Below are 19,888 nucleotides of genomic sequence, written 5' to 3' on the forward strand. Positions count from 1 at the left end.
CTTTTGTGACTGGGTTACCTCACTCAGGATGATATTCTCTAGATGCAACCATTTTCTTAAGAATTTCATAAAGTCATTGTTTCTGGTAGCTTAGTTGTACTCCATTGTGTAAATATACCACATTTTTGTAACCATTCATCTACTGAAGGACATCTGGGTTCTTCCTAGCTTCTATTATAAATAAGGCTGCTATGAACATGGTGGAGCATGTGTTCTTACTGTATGTTGGAGCATCTTTGGGGGACATGCCCAGAAGTGGTATAGCTAACTGGGTCTTCAGGTAGGACTATGTCCAATTTTCTGAGGAACCACCAGACTGATTTCCAGAGTGGTTGTATCAGCTTACAACCCCTTCTGGAGTTAATTTTCAAAGGACATAATAGAACCTTTTCCACCTTTTCTTGAGGTTTTTACACTACCGTATGCTACCATCCAGTGTGCCTTCAGAGGCCAAATTAATGGGGTCAGCTTGCTGTAGACTGAAACTGTAAAAGCCGTGAAATGAAATAAATCTTTCTTTTACTAATTAACTTAGGTATATGTTACAGTAACGGATAGCTAAGTAACAGAAACCTTTTCCTTAAATAAAAAGGTGTGTGTGTGTGTGTGTGTGTGTGTGTGTGTCTATGCATGTGTGTGTGCATGTGTGTGTGCATGTGTGTGTGCTGTGTGCATGTGTGTGCATGTGTGTGTGTGCGTATGTGTGCACCATTTATGCCTGCTCAGCTACTAAGCAGAACCTGTATCAGGGCACCCAGAAGACAGTAAGAAGAACAATATCAACCAACCAGACCCCATCAAAGCTCCCAGGGACTAAACCAGCAACCAAAGAACACACATCGGGTGACACATGGATCCGGCTGGATATGTAGCAGAGGATTTCCTTGTCAGGACATCACTGAGAGGGGAGCCCCTTGGTCCTATGGAGGCTTGATGACACAGGGTAGGGGAATGCTGGGACACTGAGGCAGGAGAGGGTGTGCAGGTGGGGGAGCACCCTCATACAGGCAGTGGAGAGAGGGGAGGAAGTAGGGTGGTTTCTTGTTGTTTTGAGACAATGTCTCACTATGTAACCCAGACTAGCCTGGAACTCATTATGTAGCCTAGGATAGCCTTGAACTTGTGACTAAGTTTTTGCTTCAGCCTTCCAAGTGCTGGTATTGCAGGTGTGCATCACAATGCTTAGCTAGTAATGCACTGTAATAGTTTTAAGTCTTCAAACAGCAAGCATTGAGTGCCTCCCCATTTATTGTATTTTCTTGGATTTCTTTGAGCGATGTATTATTATACTTTTCATTGAACCTACTTTTACAGTGTAACTTTGAAAGTACTGATATATTTTATGTTTATATGTTATAGTTGAGATATATTCCATTCTAGGAATTTTAGGGAGCAGATCTGATGCATTGATTGGAAATCTATGTGTGAAAGCTGACAGCCCTGTTCCCCAACTGGTTCTCAAGTGATCAATATAGGTGATGGCTGCCAAGGGCTTGGCAAAAGAGGCAGGACTTCCACATTCCCCAGGCAGGCTAGGAGATGCAAGAGGAGAAGATTCAGCATGATTTGGAGAGATAGAGAGCCACCAGCCATGTGAGATCTTGAGTGGAGTGGCCATTGGCTACTTCCCCATTTGGGCCTGGGGTAGCAGCCAGGAGATTAAAAACACATCTAAGCTGAGGGCAGATTTAGGGTGCTGAGCAAGGAGAAGGTAACCAGGTAACTGTGTTGAGGGCAGATTTGGAGGTACTGAGCTGGGACTGAAGGCAAGTAATCTGAGAGAAGATTTAGAGGCCTTGAGCTGGAAGTGAAGAGAAGAGTACACTAGCAGAGAAAGCCTGGAAATGGAGCCATTAACATATTAGTAATAAGCTAACGTGTGTTTGTTTTTTATCTGCAGATCCAAGGGACCCTGGGCAGAGGGAGGGCCGGCAGCATGGTCTCCCACAGGCTTAAAGCAAGGTGTTAGAAACTACAGACTATAGGAACATTTAGGTATTCTCTAAATTTTCCTTATCAAAATATAGCAGCAATATTTTGAAACTTAATCTTTGTTCACACCAAAAGCTAATCCCTCGGAGTAAAACCTAGACACTAATGCAAATATGGCTAATTATGCAATATGTATAATGTATTTGAATATATGATATCATGTAAAAAGAATACTTTCTTAGTGTAAAAGAAAAATGAAGCCAAGACTAGAGGAAGAGCCCGAGCGTTAGTGTGTTTCTTAGGTCCTAGAGGTTCTCTCACAGGCATATGGGGAATCCAAAGCAGAGTGAAGGATCAGATATTTGACCATAAAGGTGGTTTGGAATCTTTACCTCAGCCTTGATTTTTCCTTTCCATAGGCAGCATATTGTGAGCAGACTCTGTTTGACATAGTGGTGAGGAGTGATAAATGTTTCATCTGGAGTCTCTGGAGAATAAAACAGAGACCTGTGTGAGATAATCAAATCCAGTGGGATGGAGTGTGCACAATCAACTGAAATAGACACTCTAGCTGCTGCATGTTTTAAAATCAACATAATTCCACTGTAATTTATTGCTTTCTCCCCAAAGGCACAGCTCTTTTCCAACCAACAGAATTCAGTGAAGTTATTTTAGAAACTTTTGCCTATTACAAAATACCAATTCTCCCTTTATTCAAAAGGGCATTTTAGGAATGAATGTATATATATATATATATGAACTACCTCCTTCAAAAAGCATGAAGTTGGGCTTGCAGAAGTACAGCAGGATCCAACCATAGAGAGGTAACTCTTGGTGTAGCCAATTAAAAGTGGCAGAGGAGCTTGTCCGTAATTGCTGGAATATTCGAATAGAAACCTGGGAGAGAAAAACCCAACTTTTGTCAGTATTTTGATGACAAAAGCATGCGTGTTATATTGGTCTAAGTGTGTGTGTGTGTGTGTGTGTGTGTGTGTGTGTGTGTATGTGTGTGTGTGTGTGTGTGTGTGTCTGTCTGTCTGTCTGTCTGTCTGTTGGTCTGTCAGGGAAGCATGCCCCAGGGGTGTGTCTGCTCTTGCCCTATCTCAGTGTGTGGGTTCTGGGGATCCGAACCCAGGTCCTTATGCTTACACAGAAAGCATTTGACCCATAGAGCAGTCACCCAGCCCATGAAATCGTGTGACTTTGAAGAAAGAATTACAATACTGGCAACTACACAATAATATATTTATTTTAAAATATGGGTTCTTTAATTCCCATGTCGATTTCAAGTGAGAAACCATCTGTTTTCCTTTCCTTTTCATTCATTCATTCATTCTTTCTTTCTTTCTTCCTTCCTTTCTTCCTTTCTTTCTTTCTTCCTTTCACAGTCTATCTAGCTCACAGTTCACTAATATTAGCTGCTTAGTAAGCTTCTTGGTGACGTGATGATAGTAGATGTAATTAGGGGATTTACTCTCATTTTCTCTTTAAAATCTACTATTCTAGGTAATTCCCTTGTATAGTCAACTTACATGACTAAGAGTAACCACATTGGGGTTTTTTAACAAAACACATTCCTGAGGCTCTAGAAGACATTCTGGGGGCTGGGAAGAGGGTTCAGTGGCTAAGAGTGCTTCCTGATATTCCAGACCTGAGTTCAGTTCCAAACAACCAAAAGCCAGATGGCTCACCTGTTACCCCAGCTTCGGGGGAAGTGATAGCCTCTGCAGGTACCAGCAAACACATAAAATTAAGGTAATTAAAAATATATTTATTTATTTATTTTCAAGTTTGTTTTTAAGGATTTATTTATTTTATTTATATGAGTACACTGTAGCTGTCTTCAGAAACACCAGAAGAAGGGATTAGATCCCATTACAGATGGTTGTGAGCCACCATGTCATTGCTGGGAATTGAACTCAGGACCTCTGGAAGAGCAACTAGTGCTCTTAACTGCTGAGCCATCTCTCCAGCCCAAGGTGATTTTTTAAAAAACGATAGAAATATATTTGAAAATTTGAGCAAAATGTCACCAAAATGGGCATACCAGCCAATATTTATGAAATTATGAATAGATTTAATTTTATTTCTCTGTATCTTTGCATATAGATATTTTTCCCATATTTTTATCTTTATTTATTTTGTTTTGTCTTTTGAGAGAAAGTTTCAGTGTATAACTTTGGCTGTCCTGAAACTTGCAGTAATCCCCCTGCTTTTGCCTCCAGTGTTCCTTATGAGTTATCTCAGGCATTTGTGATCACGCCCAGCATCCTTTCTGTCATTTTATAGCCTCCCAATTTGAACATAATCAGAGTATAACATGGTTTCTCATGTAGATTAGACAATAAGAAGATCTGCATTACATATTAATTTTGTAATATGTGTCATGTTCACAGCTGTTTCTGAAGATGTATGGAGGTGGGGACATTAATTTCTGTATTCAAAAATATGCACAGTAGTAAAATTTCTTCCACAATCTCCATAATGCAAGGATTAGTGGCATAATGGGACTCACCATAGGTCCTGCCATATATTGGAAAATAAGTCCTATGGAAAGAGATGCTATTGATAGTGGGTAGAGTTTGGGAGAGCGTGTAGGTTCACGCTGTACTATGTAATATTACTGCTTTGCATCTTTGCATATAGATATTACTTTTTCATTATCATGAGTTATATCTTTCCTCATTTATTTGTCTGCCTGTCCTTCTCTTCCCTTTCTTTCCTTCCCTCCCTCTCTCTCTCTGTCTCTCTTTCTCTGTGTCTCTGTCTGTCTCTGTCTCTCTGTCTGTCCTGCTACTTTTGGTAGTCTCACCATGAGGTCTGACTACCGTGGCACACACTCACAGTGATCCTCACCCCGCCTTTGCCTCCTCTGCGGCAGGCATCTGGGTTGATGTAGAAGAGCAGTAGTTTGACTTATTATTGACTTACTGATCAGCAAATCCCTTTGGATCCTTCCTAAAGGCCTCACAGATCTCATCATTTGTTGGTTCCACATAGGTGGGAAATTCCTGTGGCTGGTGACTAAGGGCAGCCATGCAGAGTTTCCGCTCCAGCCCCTCCTTCAGGCAGCACTCAGAAGTTCCAGGGTGAAACGGGAAGGGGGCATCACTTTCACAGGACTTAGTAGATAGCTCTGAAGTCTGTATGAGAGAAAGGGAGCAAAAAGAAAAAACAAATATACACAGTATGTGTGAATCCCCGTTCAGCATAATACATACTTTCTGATTCAAATATTCTCATAGGAATCAAGCCTCCACACTATGGCTTATGAACGGGAAAGATGAACAGTTTTGGTCATAGGCAAGTATACATTCTTGTTTGTGTTAATCAACGACACTCCAGTCTAGAACATGGAACAACTTTCATAAACTTATTGGGCTGTAGCCACGTGGCCTTTATCACATAGTCTGATATTTCTCAGTGAAAGGATTTGAGCATTTCTGAGGTGAGGAGCATTTGTGACATTCTGGTAGACAGCCTGCTCTCCATCCACTTTCTCATCCACTTTTTGGCAGTTAAACGTTACAGGTAAGGAGGCCCTCCAAGGTCTCCTCTCCCCGCTTACTGAATGAGCATTTTCTTCATTGCTGGCTTTAGCTTCCAATAAGTTACAGTTGCTTGTCTGTTCAGCAGTATGATTTAATATCACTACGATATATACTTTTAATATAATTTATTATCACTACATATACTGTTTTTATATGTAAAAGAGTAAATGCTCACTTAGCAGGTCAAATATGGGGACTAAGAATCTGTCTTCCACTAAGTTTTAGGTCTTATCCCTGGCAAGAGCTGGAAACTAGCGGTCCCTGTCATTTGTAGCTCTAGCTCTCATATGCCAAAGAACAGGACACCACCAAAGTAGTCATAGGGAAGGAATGGGAAGAAATTTGATTTTTGAAATAAACTGGTATAACAGAATAGACAGAGAAAAAGAGGTAGAAATTTCCATGGAAGACTCAGTTTGGTATTAATATAGAAAAAAGTAAAATTGGATGCCCATTAATTATCCTTTTAAGGTAAACTTTCTAAAGACCTTTCCAATCAGTGAAGGAAAGCAATATTCTGAATGAGTCTGCCAAACCAACTGGTTGTTCCTCATGCTGCCTACCTTACATGACTCAGAAATTAAGAATTAGGCCTCCTTTGAGCTCACCTCTCTTTTCAACCAGTTTCGTTTTTTCCTGTTTACTAACTTCCCTAGAAACTAGTCTGGGTTTTCCTGTTTTCAAATATCCTAAGATGACATGGTGCCGAGTGAGTTTGAAAGGATGAACATGGTGGAGAAATGATGGAAGAGAGAGGCTAAGAGGAAGCACCTGCACCAGGCAGGGGGTAAGGACAGTCTCCATACAGATCTATTGGAATGGTGTCGCAGGACACTGATCTTTCTGTGGAGGCCTTTAAACCAGCCCCACCTATTTGTATATAAGCCACACTGCATTCTAATCTTCTTGATTCAGGATTTCAGTTTCCAAATAAATGCAATAGGAGAGAAAACACATGCAAACATACATGCATGCATCTGGTATGATTTTTCTTTATACCCAGAATTATATATACACGCACGTGCTTGCGCGCGCGTGCGCACATACACACACACATGCACACACAGTTACCCTGGTGTCATAGCAGTTGGGGTCAGCGCCCTCTGCACAGCATTCTTCTGTCAAGGAGACAACTTCCTTCACAAGCTGGCTGACCTGCTCAAATGTGCTACTGGGAAACTTCCTGCTGTATAGGATTAGTGATCTGAGGGAGGAAAAAGTAATCACATTAATTCAAGTTGAATCTTTTTTTTTTTTTTTTTTGGCATTTTTGACTCATGCCAAAATAGGCTATCTATTCAACTTTTAAACCAAGTATTTTATACATTAACTTTTTCTTTTTGTCTAAAGGTGAGAATATGAGGTTGTATGCAAAGTATTTGTTCTGTGAAGAATTATCTTGTATACAGTTGTGGTGGTTTGAAAGAAAATACCCCTACATAGGCCCAAAGAGAGAGGCAGTATTAAGAGGTATGGCCTTGTTGAAGTTGGTGTGGCCTTGCTGGAGGAGGTGTGGCCTTGCTGGAGGAGGTATGGCCTTGTTGAAGTTGGTGTGGCCTTGGTGGAGGAGGTGTGGCCTTGTTGGGGGAGGTGTGGCCTTGCTGGAGGAGGTGTGGCCTTGTTGGAGGAGGTGTGGCCTTGTTGGAGGAGGTGTGGCCTTGCTGGAGGAGGTGTGGCCTTGTTGGAGGAGGTGTGGCTTTGTTGGAGGAGGTGTGTCACTACGGGGTGGCCTTTGAGGTCTATGAAGCTCAAGCTGGTTCACTTCCTGCTGCCTGCTGATGGTAGAATCTCAGCTCCTTTGCCAGCACCATGTTTGCCTGCATTCGGCCATGTTTCCTGCCATGATGATAATGGACTAAACCCCTGAATCTGTGAGCCAGATCCAATTAAATGCTTTTCTTTGTAAGAGTTGCTGGGATCGAGGTCTTTTGTTACAGCAGTAGAAACGCTAACTAAGACAAGAATAAAAACTGATTTATAGTTCCCATCAAAGAGCCTGGAGTCTGTTTTCAACTTTCCCCCAAAAAGACATAGTCTGTAGGTCATTGCTTATATGTTCTGGAGTCCTAAAATGGAAACCTAAGAAACTCTGCATTACAAACTCATTCATTAGAATGACCAGTGACAGTTTCTTAGACCACAGGAACCATATTTCAGCTGGTATCACTGGCTGACTTCTACCTGCTTGACCTGTTGGTCCACAGTGGCCCAACAGTCTTCCCTCATCTTGGCACCCATTTCAACATTATAGACAGTGTGGAGTTAAGTCATGCTTGGTTTGTCTAAGGTCATGTTCCCAAGAGAACTCACAGATACTGCAACTTACAAAGACCTGAAGTCATCTTTGCCCAGCATGGCGAGTTCATTGCAAACTTTATCCTTCTCATAGTCTCGGCCTAGAAAGCAGATATAGAAATTAACCATCATTTCTCTTTAAATGAATATTACATTATATAATATATACATACATGTATATATGTATATAATATTGCTGTTCAACATGCCCTGTGGTAAAGGCTTTTCTTAATATCTGTGAAGTTTTCATTTGGAGTTATCTTTTCATCTGTTTCCTCATAATAAGCCTCAATTTTGTGATTGTTTTTTTCTATTAACTTATACTGTATGGCAAGCACAAAAGGCAGGAAGACTGACGTGACACCAAGCATAAAAGGGAGTCAGAACCGCCCTTCTGTATAGAATGCTGCAGGGGGTCATTTCTCCTCTTTTCCTTCTCTCTCTCTGTTCCTCTCTCCCTCCCCCCTCCTTCTTTCTCTTTATTTCCTCTTTCATTCCCTTTTGTTATCTGTTTGGTCTAAACCTTCAACAAGCCAAATAATAAAAGTAAAAGAAGAAGCTTGTGGACTCCAAGATAAGCCTCTAGTTATATTAAGACTGAACTTGGAAGAAGCCAGTGATTTCAAAAGCTGCTACCAGGCTAGGCTGCTGCTGGGCTCTGTAACCACCCCAGACTCCCAAGGAATTCAGCTTGGCAAATGGCTGTCTAGGGTAGTGGGCAGTACTTCCTTGATCTTCAAGGGTATTGAGGGCAGCTTCATAGTCACTAGCCCTTGTTAGGTTTCCTTTAGGGTTTAGAATACCAACTTTAAAAGGAAGAACAAAATGTTCATGAGAGGAAATAAAGGGACAAATAGAGGAACAGGGATTGGAGAAAAAAATCATCCAGACACTGTCTCACCTGGGGATGCAGCCACTAAACCTAAGCACTATTGCTGATGCCAAGAAGTGCTTATTGGCAGGAGCCTGATATGGATGCCTCCTCAGAGGCTCTGCCAGAATCATAATGATACAGAGGAGGATGCTTGCAGCTTACCATCAGACTGAACTCAAGGACGCCAATGAAGGAGCTAGAGGAAAAACTGGAGGAGCTAAAAGGGTCTGCAACCCCATGGGAAAAACAAAATGATCAACTAACCAAACCCACCACAGCTTCCAGGGACTAAAACACTAACCAGTGAGTTCACATGAGAGACTCATGGCTCCAGGTGCATATGTAGCAGAGGATAGATAACATTTTCTGGCATCAATGGGAGGAGAGGCCTTTGGTCCAGTAAAGGCTTGTTTTCCCAGTGTAGGGGAATGCCAACTCGCTGAGGTGGAAGAGGGTGTTTGGGAGAGGGAGCATCTTCTTGGAGGCTATGGGAGGGGGAGGAGGGATGAGATTGGGGGAAGGGGATAACATCTGAAATGTAAATACAGAGAATATCCAATAAAGAAAAAAAAAAGAAATCTAAATGTAACAACAGGGCAGTGTTGGTTCAATAGCCTAATGAACAAAGATATCGGTGGCTGGAAACCAGTGGCCTGCTGATCTGATATCAACCATTAAGAGAGCAAGGTAACCTGGAGACATCTTTTATCCCCCAACCCCAGAGCAGCAACAAGAATGACAAAGCCTTGGGACTTTCTGGAAATCCTGGAGGGGGGATGGGAGTGTGGGGCAGGCAACCCTGAATCACCTCTGGGCAGAGTGAGATGATTTGAATCATCAGTGCCAGCAGGGAGTCTGATATATGCTGGGCAGGTGAGAAACATTTCTAGAGTTGATTGAACAGTGCTTAAATAGGAAATAAAAGCCAGGTGAGGAGTGTGGACTCTTAATCCTAGCACTCGGGATAGATGGAAATATACCTCTGTGAGTTCAAGGACCACCTGGTCCACATAGAGTTCTAATGCAGTCGGGACCAATAGTGAGATCCTGTCTTAAAAGTAAAGGGAAGGGAAGGGGGGAAGGGGAGGGGAGGGGAAGGAAAGGGAAAGGAAAGGAAAAGGGAAGGGAAGGGACAAACAAGCAAACAAAAGTAAAAGAATGTGTTGTCTGAAAACATCTCTGCAAACGTCAGGGGTCTTTGCTGCTGACTGTCCTGTTAAGGTTTCCCTGTGTTAGTCTAAGAGATACTACACGTAGCTTAGGCAGTGGAGAAGGGGAAAAGGCAACCTGAGAGAAAAGAAGCAAGAGGTTCATCTTCCTATCACTGGGCTGACTTTCCAGCAACTTGAGCATCAATGACTTCTGGCCTGAGTTTAAATGCAAGTAGATGCATCGTGCCTGCAATGACGTGGACCTGCTGGGTTCAGAAGTACAGGAGGACATGTTTGGTTTTTAAGAATGAAGAGAGCAATGTGAGGCCTGGTGTTTAAAGGCCACCAGAACAACAGGTGGGAGAGGCAGTACCTTCATGGAGGCAATGGGAGGGGGAGGGGGCATGAGATTGTGGGAAGGGGATAACATCTGAAATGTAAATGCAGAGAATATCCAATAAAAATGTAAAAAAAATAAATCCAGGAGATTTTTCAGCACTCTGGATATTCTAACTTTGAATAATTGCTAACAAGTATAGAAACAACCTTGACTCTGTTCTAAACCTTAAGTCATTTATTCTCCTGGTTTAAAGTACGAGGGAAGCTATTTTAGAGGTTATCATTAAGATTGTTTTATTTTAAATTGAATAATTTATGTAATACATTTCAAATGTTATCTCTTTTCCAGGTTCCCCTTCTCCCCCTGCTTCTATGAGGATGCTTCCCCTCCCACCCACCCACTCCCTCCCACCCCACCACCCTGGCATTCTCCTACACTGGGGCAACAAGCCTTCACAGGACCAAGGGCCTCTACTCCCACTGATACCTAACACTGCCATCCTCTGCTACATATGCACCTGGAGCCATGGGTCCCTCCAGTGTTCTCTTTGGTTGGTGGTTTGGTCCCCGAGAGCTCTGTGTGGTCTGGTTGGTTGACATTGTTGTTGTTCCTATGGGGTTGCAGAATCTTTCAGCTCCTTCAGTCCTTTCTCTAGCTCCTACTTTGGGGTCCTCATGCTCAGTCTGATGGTAACCATTTCATCTTAAAGGTGCACTCCCTCTAAAACTTTCAATGTTCTAGTTAGACTGGAGGTGCTTGGAATGGAATGTTTGTGTTTTTGTCAATTTTTTTTGTTTTGTGTGTGTGTGTGTGTGTGTGTGTGTGTGTGTGTGTGTGTGTGTGCTTGGTTAAAATAGCACTGATGATGGATATAAATTTGAGGGGTTTAACATATGCCTGTGCATGTTTTAAATTATTTTTAATATTAATAAAATTTTAATGAAAATAACCTGTATAAGCTGTTGTACTATACAGTTTACAGATATACAAAACAAATAGATACATGGAGTAAGAAAGGTCAGAGGTGAGAGAATACATATATCTATATCTGTATCTATATCTTTATGATCTCTATATATCTTTTTCTTTGGGACAGGCAGGGTCTTTCTGCATTACCCAGACTGGCTTCAACTTCACAGTCTTTATGCCTGTCAAGCTACTTTCTGTTGGGCAAAGTCACAGTCTATCAAAATTTCACATAAGATATACAAGAACACATAGGTTTCTGTTTGATGTTAGATCTTGATAAAGAGGACAGTGGAGTGGGAAGGTAAAGCCAGCAGTCTGTGGACCACAGCAGGCCCCCAGCATGAACTTCTGCACTGTCTGAAAGTTGGATGTTGTGAGAGGAGACAGAAAGGTTAAAACATGGTAGACCACGTCCATTGATCTTCGATTGTATGTAGTCAGTGGTATTGAAAGTGTAGACTGCAGAACTGACCTTGTGTGGGGAAGAGCTGTTTCACATACCAATATGGTTGCTTTATGTCATGGTTAAGACAAACCTCAAAAGAATGGCTGGTGACTGTGTGGCAAAGTAATCTAAGCAGTCTGAAAACTTTGTTCTGGCTCGTGAATAACTGAGGGGACATTGTGAAGAAATGACCTTGTTTTGTCACTGTAAAAGTTGCAGATGACTTTGAATAACCATGTATATTCGAGGTCCCATATTTGTCACAAGACTACCCTTGGGCTCTTTATGATCTCTTCCCAGAGACTAAGAGCTTGTCACATGTACAAACTGTAAATTTGAAAACTCTACCCTAAACCTCTAATATTGAGAAGCCACAAAATATCTGTTTAAAAAATAGTTTTTCAAAAGAATATTTTTCTCCTTAATGCACACCAAGTCACTGTTTTTAACACCTCCTTCTACCGAGCTGTTTTTGTTCATGTTGGCCCTTTTGTTGTGACGTCCAGTAATGTACAGTGTGAATTCTATATGAGAGTAGAGTGCTATTGAAGAATATTTTGAGAAATATTTTATTTCTGGCTTTTCAAGTTTCCAGATTCTCATTTCACTGTGCATGTAGGACTTCATTTTGCATGTCGCAGGAATGCAGCAAGCATGAGAATGCATACATAAGTAAGCACTGCATAGTAATCCATCCAGCAGTCTTGAGTCAAGCATGTACTTGTTTGGATGCATGAGTCTTGTATCTCATAGGAATTGTACCGCTCTAGGTAGGGAGCGTACTGCTCAGAGAGAAGTGGGAAATGAGACTGTGTGAGAATTGAAGTCATTTTGGAATGTTCTTTGCTGGAGTGTTTAGCCTTGGGCAGGGGAGGACAAAGAGAATGAAGTCTCAGATGGTGGCACCAGCATAATATTAAGGTACAAAGTATAATAGAGTATATATACTCTGATTATTTGCAAAGCATACCGAAGTAGATCGTGGAGGAAGATATTACCATGACCTTTCAGATGTATGGCCTTGAATATATTTTTGATAAAATTAATTTATTAAGTTATATAGGAGAGTATTTTCAATAGTTCAGATATATTAATCCTTTTCTCAGTATACGAGCCAGTATTAATATAGAAATTGACTTATAATATAATTATTACAGTTTGATTTCTCATACCAATAGAACACTTTTTTTTCAGAAAAGGAACTTGGCTCCCCTGAAGGAACAGTATGAGTTATAAAACTTTGAGCCATCTCTTCAGCCCCCAAATCATGTTTAACCTAAGTGCATTTATTGTTAAGTTTATACCTGAAGTGAATTATAAAAATCAGTTTGTCCTTTAATGTATCATGTAGACTTCAGTGTGGTAACATGATTGGCATGCAGTTAGTGAATATTGTGAAATCATGTTCACACCAAGTGACCTCTTTATACTATGTGTTTACAAATTTCATTAATGCTTTTTTCAAAATACCATGTCCAATTTAATCCACATTGTGAAATATTCCGGTAATCTAAACCAAACTCTGGACTTTAAAACCTGAGTTGTACTTATTTTGGGAAATCAAATTGCTTCATGCACATTATAAGCTATTCCAACAAATCCGGCCATATTCATACATTTAGATATGTTCTGGGACACATACTCTCTGCCAGGCATGGTCCTTACACTGAATGTGAGATGCAGTGGAGACCAAAGCAGGTACAGCCCCTCTCTTATGTGATGCCCATTCTGATAAGAACAGCCAAGGGCATTCTCATGATCTTGGCACAAAGCCTGCAAAGAAAAAGGCTTTGTTTCTTTTGATGCTGTAATGACCTTCACGAACTCCTGATTTTGTCCCTTTAGGAAAACTATTTTGTCCCACACATTGAAAAATCTTGAATAACAACCACTTGAGTCGATATTTCTACAGTATGCTATAGTCTCATGGTGCTCTTTTTGTATTTTCATGATGCCCAAATTCGTTAACATTTAAATTTGTACATGATCAATGTTCAACTCAAAGACAATGAGCATCATGATTATAGCTAATGTGTGAGTACCAACAATTTGAGCAACACTGGAGTAATTATTCAATGAATAATGTACCCTTTAAATCTCTTTAGAAACATGGTAAAATATGTAGTTTACCATAGCTCAGCCCCCTGTTAGCTATACTGCTCTGTATCTGCAGCATGAATGAAACTTTTTTTTGAAAAAATTGATAATGATAACAACGATGATGATGATGATGATGATGATGGTGTGTGTGTGTGTGTGTGTGGGTAGGTGTGGGTTTATATGTGATTGCTCATGGGTAAGAATAGATCTCACCATAAGAGTGTGTCAGACCCCCTGGAGCCAAAGTTACAAATGGCTGTGAGCTGTCTGATATGAGTTCTGGGAAACAAACTCTGTTCCTTTACAAAAACAGTAAGTACTATTAAATGTGGAGCCATATTTACATCCCCTAGAACTTCGCCTTCATTTGTGAGATATTCTTAGAGAAAATTATGTTTGCTAATTAGTGTAACTTTTTTTACAGTTGTTTCATGAGTTTGAGAAACACTTTTAGATTTTGACACTGTTCTCTTTAAGCTGTTAAAAGATTCATCATGAAAAATGCCCTTTTGAAGTTCCAGTCATGATTATCATGTCTTTAAAAGCTCATTCTAGCTTTTCATACTCAACCTCAACTTTTAATTTTCAGAAACAAACTTGCAGGGTTAGGAGCAAGAAAACAGAAAGGTTGAGGTCCTGGCTGAAGTTCTCAGGCAACTCCTTTTGTCTGAGTAAACCCAAGGGCTTGAAACAACATTGGGCATTTTCACATGAGCCTTACCAAGGAGAACAGCTCTGGTCATGTTTCCATTAAGCAGACTTCCATGTTGTATGAAAGATATTAATTGAAAACATCATATCTAAACTTAGAGCTTTGCACACTGCATGTGTCCATTCACTGTGAGAATTTAAGAACTTATCCAATTGAGGATGGAAAAGTATTATACCTGTTGAATGAGGTGACATTAATAACAAATGGTGATGATCTTCTTTAGTTGGGGTAGTCACAGCTTATCTGTTTAAACACTTCAGAAATGAACTCAAGATACACTAAATAACACAATTAAAGACGGTATTTAACTAGTAAAAGAAGCAATTGTAAAAGATTACATCATATCGGTTTGAACAATGAATTTTTTATACCTTCCAACAAACAGGAAACAAAAAATAAACAATGAAAAAATGAAATTGGAACATACTAAAAAGAATTTTACTTTTATTTATCTAGTTTTATGTGAATGTGTGGCTGTATGTATGTACCCCTGTTCATGCCTAGTACCTGAGAAGGCCAGAAGACAGTATTGGGTCAGCTAGAACTGGAGATATAGATGGTTGTGAGTTACCATGTGGGTTCTGGTAATTGAACCCATGTCCCCTAGAAGAGCAGCCAAGGCTCTTAAATACTGAACCATCTCTTCTGCTCTGACCCACCCCTAATATTCAAGAAAAACCAACAAAGGAAACAGAATGAGGAGATAACTCACAGAGTGAGAGATATTTAAGGCTAAATTTATAAGAAATTGCTATTAAAATATCTGAGAAACTCATCTTTGTAGAAGAAAACAATAAACTTTGGCAAATGACTTAGTGAACATTTCATAGAAGAAGAAACACAGATACTTTGAAAAGCTTCTAGCAGCTATATGAAAAAAATTAAGAGGTATTAAAAGCCTTCTCAATACCATAAGCACCAGGGAAGTGTAAATCAAAACCATGATATTTTACCTCACACTTGTTAGAGTGCCGATTATTTAAAAAAAAAAAAAAAAGACAGTTTGGAGATGCAGAAAACAAGGAACTGGCCCACAGTGTTTGTGAGGATGAACCTTAGAGTAGCCATTATGGGAAACAGTGTACTCATTCCTCGAAGAATTAAAGGCACAACCATTATGCTGTGTTGCCTGGCAATACTCCCTTCTGGGTAGGTAAGAGACTGATGTCACTATATTAAAAGATTCTTTGCATTTCCGTGTTCATTGCTACAACATTATTCACAAGAATTAAGATTTTAAAGTAACCCCTGTGGGTAAGAAGAAGGATAGGGAAATGAAATATTCTGTGACACAGGATGTGTTATTGTTCATCCTTATGAAAGAAGACATTCTGTTAATTAGCAGTGTGCCTGATCCCTAAGATCATTATATTAAGTATAAATGGCTAAAAACAGAAACTATGTGAATTGATTCTCCCCATGGAGTCCGGAGCATCGCACTCATATAAATGAAGGGAGCCATGATGGTTATTAAGTTCTGGGGGCGGTGGGAATGGAGCTGTTGGTCCAAGAGGTTCAGTTAGATTGGAGAAATTATTATTGAGACTTTAAAAAGAACATAAACTGTCAACTATTGTGTCTCAATAGATACTTTATATACTAAACATAAAAATAATGGCAGACACTCATGAATTTATTTCTTCATTGCCCCTCAGCCTTCTGAGTGCTGCAAGCCTTTAATACAGTTCCTCATGCTGTGGAGAATCCCAGCCATACATTTATTTTGCTGCTACTGCTTAACTGTAATTTTGCTGCTGCTATGAATTATAAGTATTGGATATGCGGTATATTTGATATGCAACCCACAGATTGAGAGCCACTGTTCTAGATAAATTCCACATTAGCATTTGATTTTCCTGTCATACCCTCTAATTGTAGTGCTGGGAATCCATGATTATAGCATGATCCATTAAATCTGACTCTCGGTTTTCCTATAATAATCAAGACTCCATTTGAGGTGGGTGCTCAGATTCTGTGGTAGCACCCCAAACTTCCACTGAACACTTACTGTCAGCTCCTAAGCACTAGAGATGCAGTGGAGAACTGAGTTCTCCATTTCCTGTTGATAATTATATGATGCATTTGTTATAACAAATTCTGGAGAGAAGTCGAGGTAGAGTATGGTAAGAAGGAAGATGAATCAGGACGAGTAGACAGAAGCCAGGAGTCATTGGTGCTAGTTGAGTTTGGTTGGAAACCCTCTCTCGAAGTCGGCATTGACTGGGCAACTGAACACTGTCCTAGCCATCAGGGTGTCTGGAGAATCAGTGCCAAGAAGTTGGTAGAATTGGGGGTGAGTCCTGTGGTGCAGAGACGTATAGCTTGGGATGATGGAGGCCACTGTGGCTGGAGCATGGGTTGAGAAGGAGAATGAAGTCGTCTGTAGATGCCAGAGGAAAACAGATAGTGGGGGGAAGCCTTCATGCATTATGGTGAAAGACCTCCTTATCTTCTTCCTACACAGATTAAACTCTTGCTCTTTCTAAGGGAGTGCATCTTCCTCCTTCTACCACATACAACCGTGAGTGCACTCCTGGCATTGTGCCTTGTTACCATGGCATTGCTACTGGTTTGCAAGGAAGCTAATGATTCTTTTGATGGCAACTTGAGAGTTTGTCTGCAGTGATTTTTGTAAAGAAGGAAATATCAACTTACCATCTTTCTTTTTATTCTTTTTTCTAGTTTGGTGTTATACTTAATAGAAATATGGATGCAAACCAGTTTAATAGTCTGTGGGAGTTTATTTCCTATTGACAATCGTTTCCATGGTAACCGAAAAGCTGCATCAGTAGTTCCTCTTACATATTTTTGTGTGGGAAGAGCACCTGGGAAGGTCAGCTGCAGGTTATCACTGGCTCCTTTTCAGTTCTTGGGGAAGAACATAGATCAGCCACTAAGAACTGCCTCTGCATACCTTGGGTCAGCTCAAGTGTCTGTTTTCCTAAGATGCACCTAGTTCCCAAGTGCCTCTAACAGAAAAGGACAGGGCATCTGAGGCAGAGCTTTGTGTTGTGGCACATCGGGTTTAGAAACTGGGCCCAGTGTCCAAAAGACAGCTCCAGATTCCTGGCACTCAGGGAAGGTCAAGTGTCTTTAGGAAACAGACTTAAATAGGATTTCTTGTGGACTTAGCATTAATTCCAAACCACTATAATCAGTAATGGATGCCTAGTTTCTTAAATATGCTGGGCCATAGGAACAATTTTCAAGATATGTCTTGAGCACAGACATTGATTGAAATAGTGTTTTAGGAGCCTGCTAGGTTTCCCGGAATGTCAGAGACACAGAGAACTACCACCACTCCACACCTCCCCTCTCACCCTCCAAGTCTCCATCCCCTCTTACAATTGTTCTGTAAAGGGGGGGGGGCAGTGTGCCACCAGCAGGGGGCATGCTCAGCCTCCATCAGATCACAGCATGTTTTCTGCTGATGCAGTAGTGGCTCATTGATATTGTAGAATAGGAAAGTACGAAAGAAGCGTGTCCTGGCCAATAGTTTGAAGGGGGGGGTTTACAAGGCTCTAGTCTCCTATGGTTTACAGTACATGGACTATAAGACTTGAGGAAACTGATTTGACACACTCACTCTCTCATTCGTTTCCTTTGGGGCTATGGCTGCTGAGAAAAGTGAACTAGAGGTGGGAGACTGCAATCATGTCTGCAGTTTTGAGGCTGACCCAGGGGCTGCCTGCCGAGTCAGCATGTTTCCAAACCTAGCACATGCTGAGTTTTTGGTTTTGGAGACTCAGTCTGAACTTACTTCAGTAGCATTTTTCAAGGTTTTATGTATCCCCAGAAACTGTTACAAAGATGCTCAGGGTTTCCTGCAGCAAGACTGCTTGATTCATTTATTCATTTGTATCGATTTTTCTAAGATTTGGTCGTCTTCTCTCAGGGCTTATAGCTGACTTAAGCATCTGAGGATGAATAAAAGTGACTTTAACATAATTTGAATATCAAGGTAACACATAAAAACGTGAACGCAGGGACTAGAGAGATGGCTCTGTGGTAGAGGAACTGAGTTCCATTCTCAGCATCCACACGGCAGCTCACGACATGTAACGCCCATTCTAGTGGATGTGGTACTCACTTTCACACAGACCTACATGCAGGCAAAGCACCAATGCACATAAAATAAAAATAAGATCAAGACTGGACTTACTTGTGCCATCATTAATAAGTGATAATTTCCAGGGAGACATATATTGCTGGTTAACTGTGTTTGTACTATCAATATATGTGGATGGTTTGGCTGAGGTTGCCAAGGGGGGGTACTCAAGCATCAGAATTTGACAAATCAGTGTGTGTTCAGATGCCCTTATAAGCTTCATTAAACAATCCAGATACAAAATTAAAATTATTCACAGGGAAGTTTATAATACAACACCCAGACTGTACAATAAAGGGTTAAACTAGGGTTAGAACTCATCTGGGAAAATCAGTGGATTTTCCTCTGGAAAGTTTTCCAGATTCAGAATCTATGGAGTCACACATGTCCTGTAATCTGCTGGCACTGTTGGAAGCCCCACACCCTGACAGGGAAACTTGTCCCATGATGAGTGTGATTTCCGAGAGAAACCACCTTTGTTACCTTGTTGATTGTTTTATTTCATTGTTGCTAAAGTTTCTTATTTTGTGTGAGAGGCATCTTAAAGACTCAGGTTTCTTCCAAATGCTGAAGAGTAAGATCCCCTACGGAGGATGGAAGAGACCTTTCAGCTGGTTTCTTGTACCACTGACATCATGATGCTGCCAAGGAGGGTAAGCATTTGGGACCTAAGAATGGTTAGTTCTGTACCAGAGGCTCCAGCTGCATTACAGATCTTTTTTACCCAATGTGGGAGGGATAACAGAAAGCTTATATAACTACTTTATTCCAGGAGTTCTTCTGCTTGTTTTCAGACGGTCTCTGGAAGCCCGGACTGGACTTGAACTCCTTATGCAGCCATAGAAAAGCCTCCCTCTCCTGTGTCCTGAGGTAGACAGGCACTGCCACATTCATCTCTCTCTTTTGTGAGCTTCTCACTTGTTCCTTTCTGATGCCGCATGGCACAGCTGAGCTCAGACCAACCCCGTTTTATGCTGTCTTTCATCCTGTCTTCTAAAGCATCCACCATCTCTTCTGCTGGTTACTCCCTCTTCGTGTTCTGAGGTGACACTGGAAAATTAAACTAGCAACAGTTCTTAGTCAAAAGGAGAACCTTACCTCTCTCCAGAGCGCGCCCGAAGGCTAAGGCCAGCAGGAGAACCAGAACCCTCTTCATTTTGGGAGTCAGCCCTGCAGCACCTCTTCTCGCTGCAGGCCACCATGCAAAGGGCAGGAGTAGTTATCAGGTGCCTTTACAAATGCTCCTAACTAGAAATTCATCAATTATTAATCTCTGCACAGAAGCAAGGGACAGTCAGATTTGTCCCCAAAGAAAGACAGTAATATCATCATCAAGGCAAATAGATAGCCCTGGGGAATGTGGGGGAGAGTCTAGGAGGTTTTAATCATTAACTTTGTCACTGGGAAGAGC

General features: G+C 41.0%; 1 protein-coding gene across 1 annotated transcript in view; it reads right to left on the bottom strand.

Moving 5' to 3' along the window:
• GC (GC vitamin D binding protein) overlaps positions 1–19,633 on the bottom strand; it is a gene marked incomplete at its 5' end in the record, with an annotated part of 36,375 nt that extends 16,742 nt beyond the window's left edge. The window contains 6 exons of the mRNA XM_080915439.1: positions 2,325–2,419; positions 2,697–2,829; positions 4,864–5,075; positions 6,555–6,687; positions 7,810–7,879; positions 19,576–19,633. Of these exons, the coding sequence (XP_080771565.1) occupies positions 2,325–2,419; positions 2,697–2,829; positions 4,864–5,075; positions 6,555–6,687; positions 7,810–7,879; positions 19,576–19,633 (701 nt within the window). The remainder of the gene's footprint in view (positions 1–2,324; positions 2,420–2,696; positions 2,830–4,863; positions 5,076–6,554; positions 6,688–7,809; positions 7,880–19,575) is intronic.
• Between the last annotated feature and the right edge of the window lie 255 nt (positions 19,634–19,888).

The sequence above is a fragment of the Micromys minutus genome (assembly GCF_963924665.1).
Source record: "Micromys minutus genome assembly, chromosome: 1".
Lineage (NCBI taxonomy): Eukaryota > Metazoa > Chordata > Mammalia > Rodentia > Muridae > Micromys > Micromys minutus.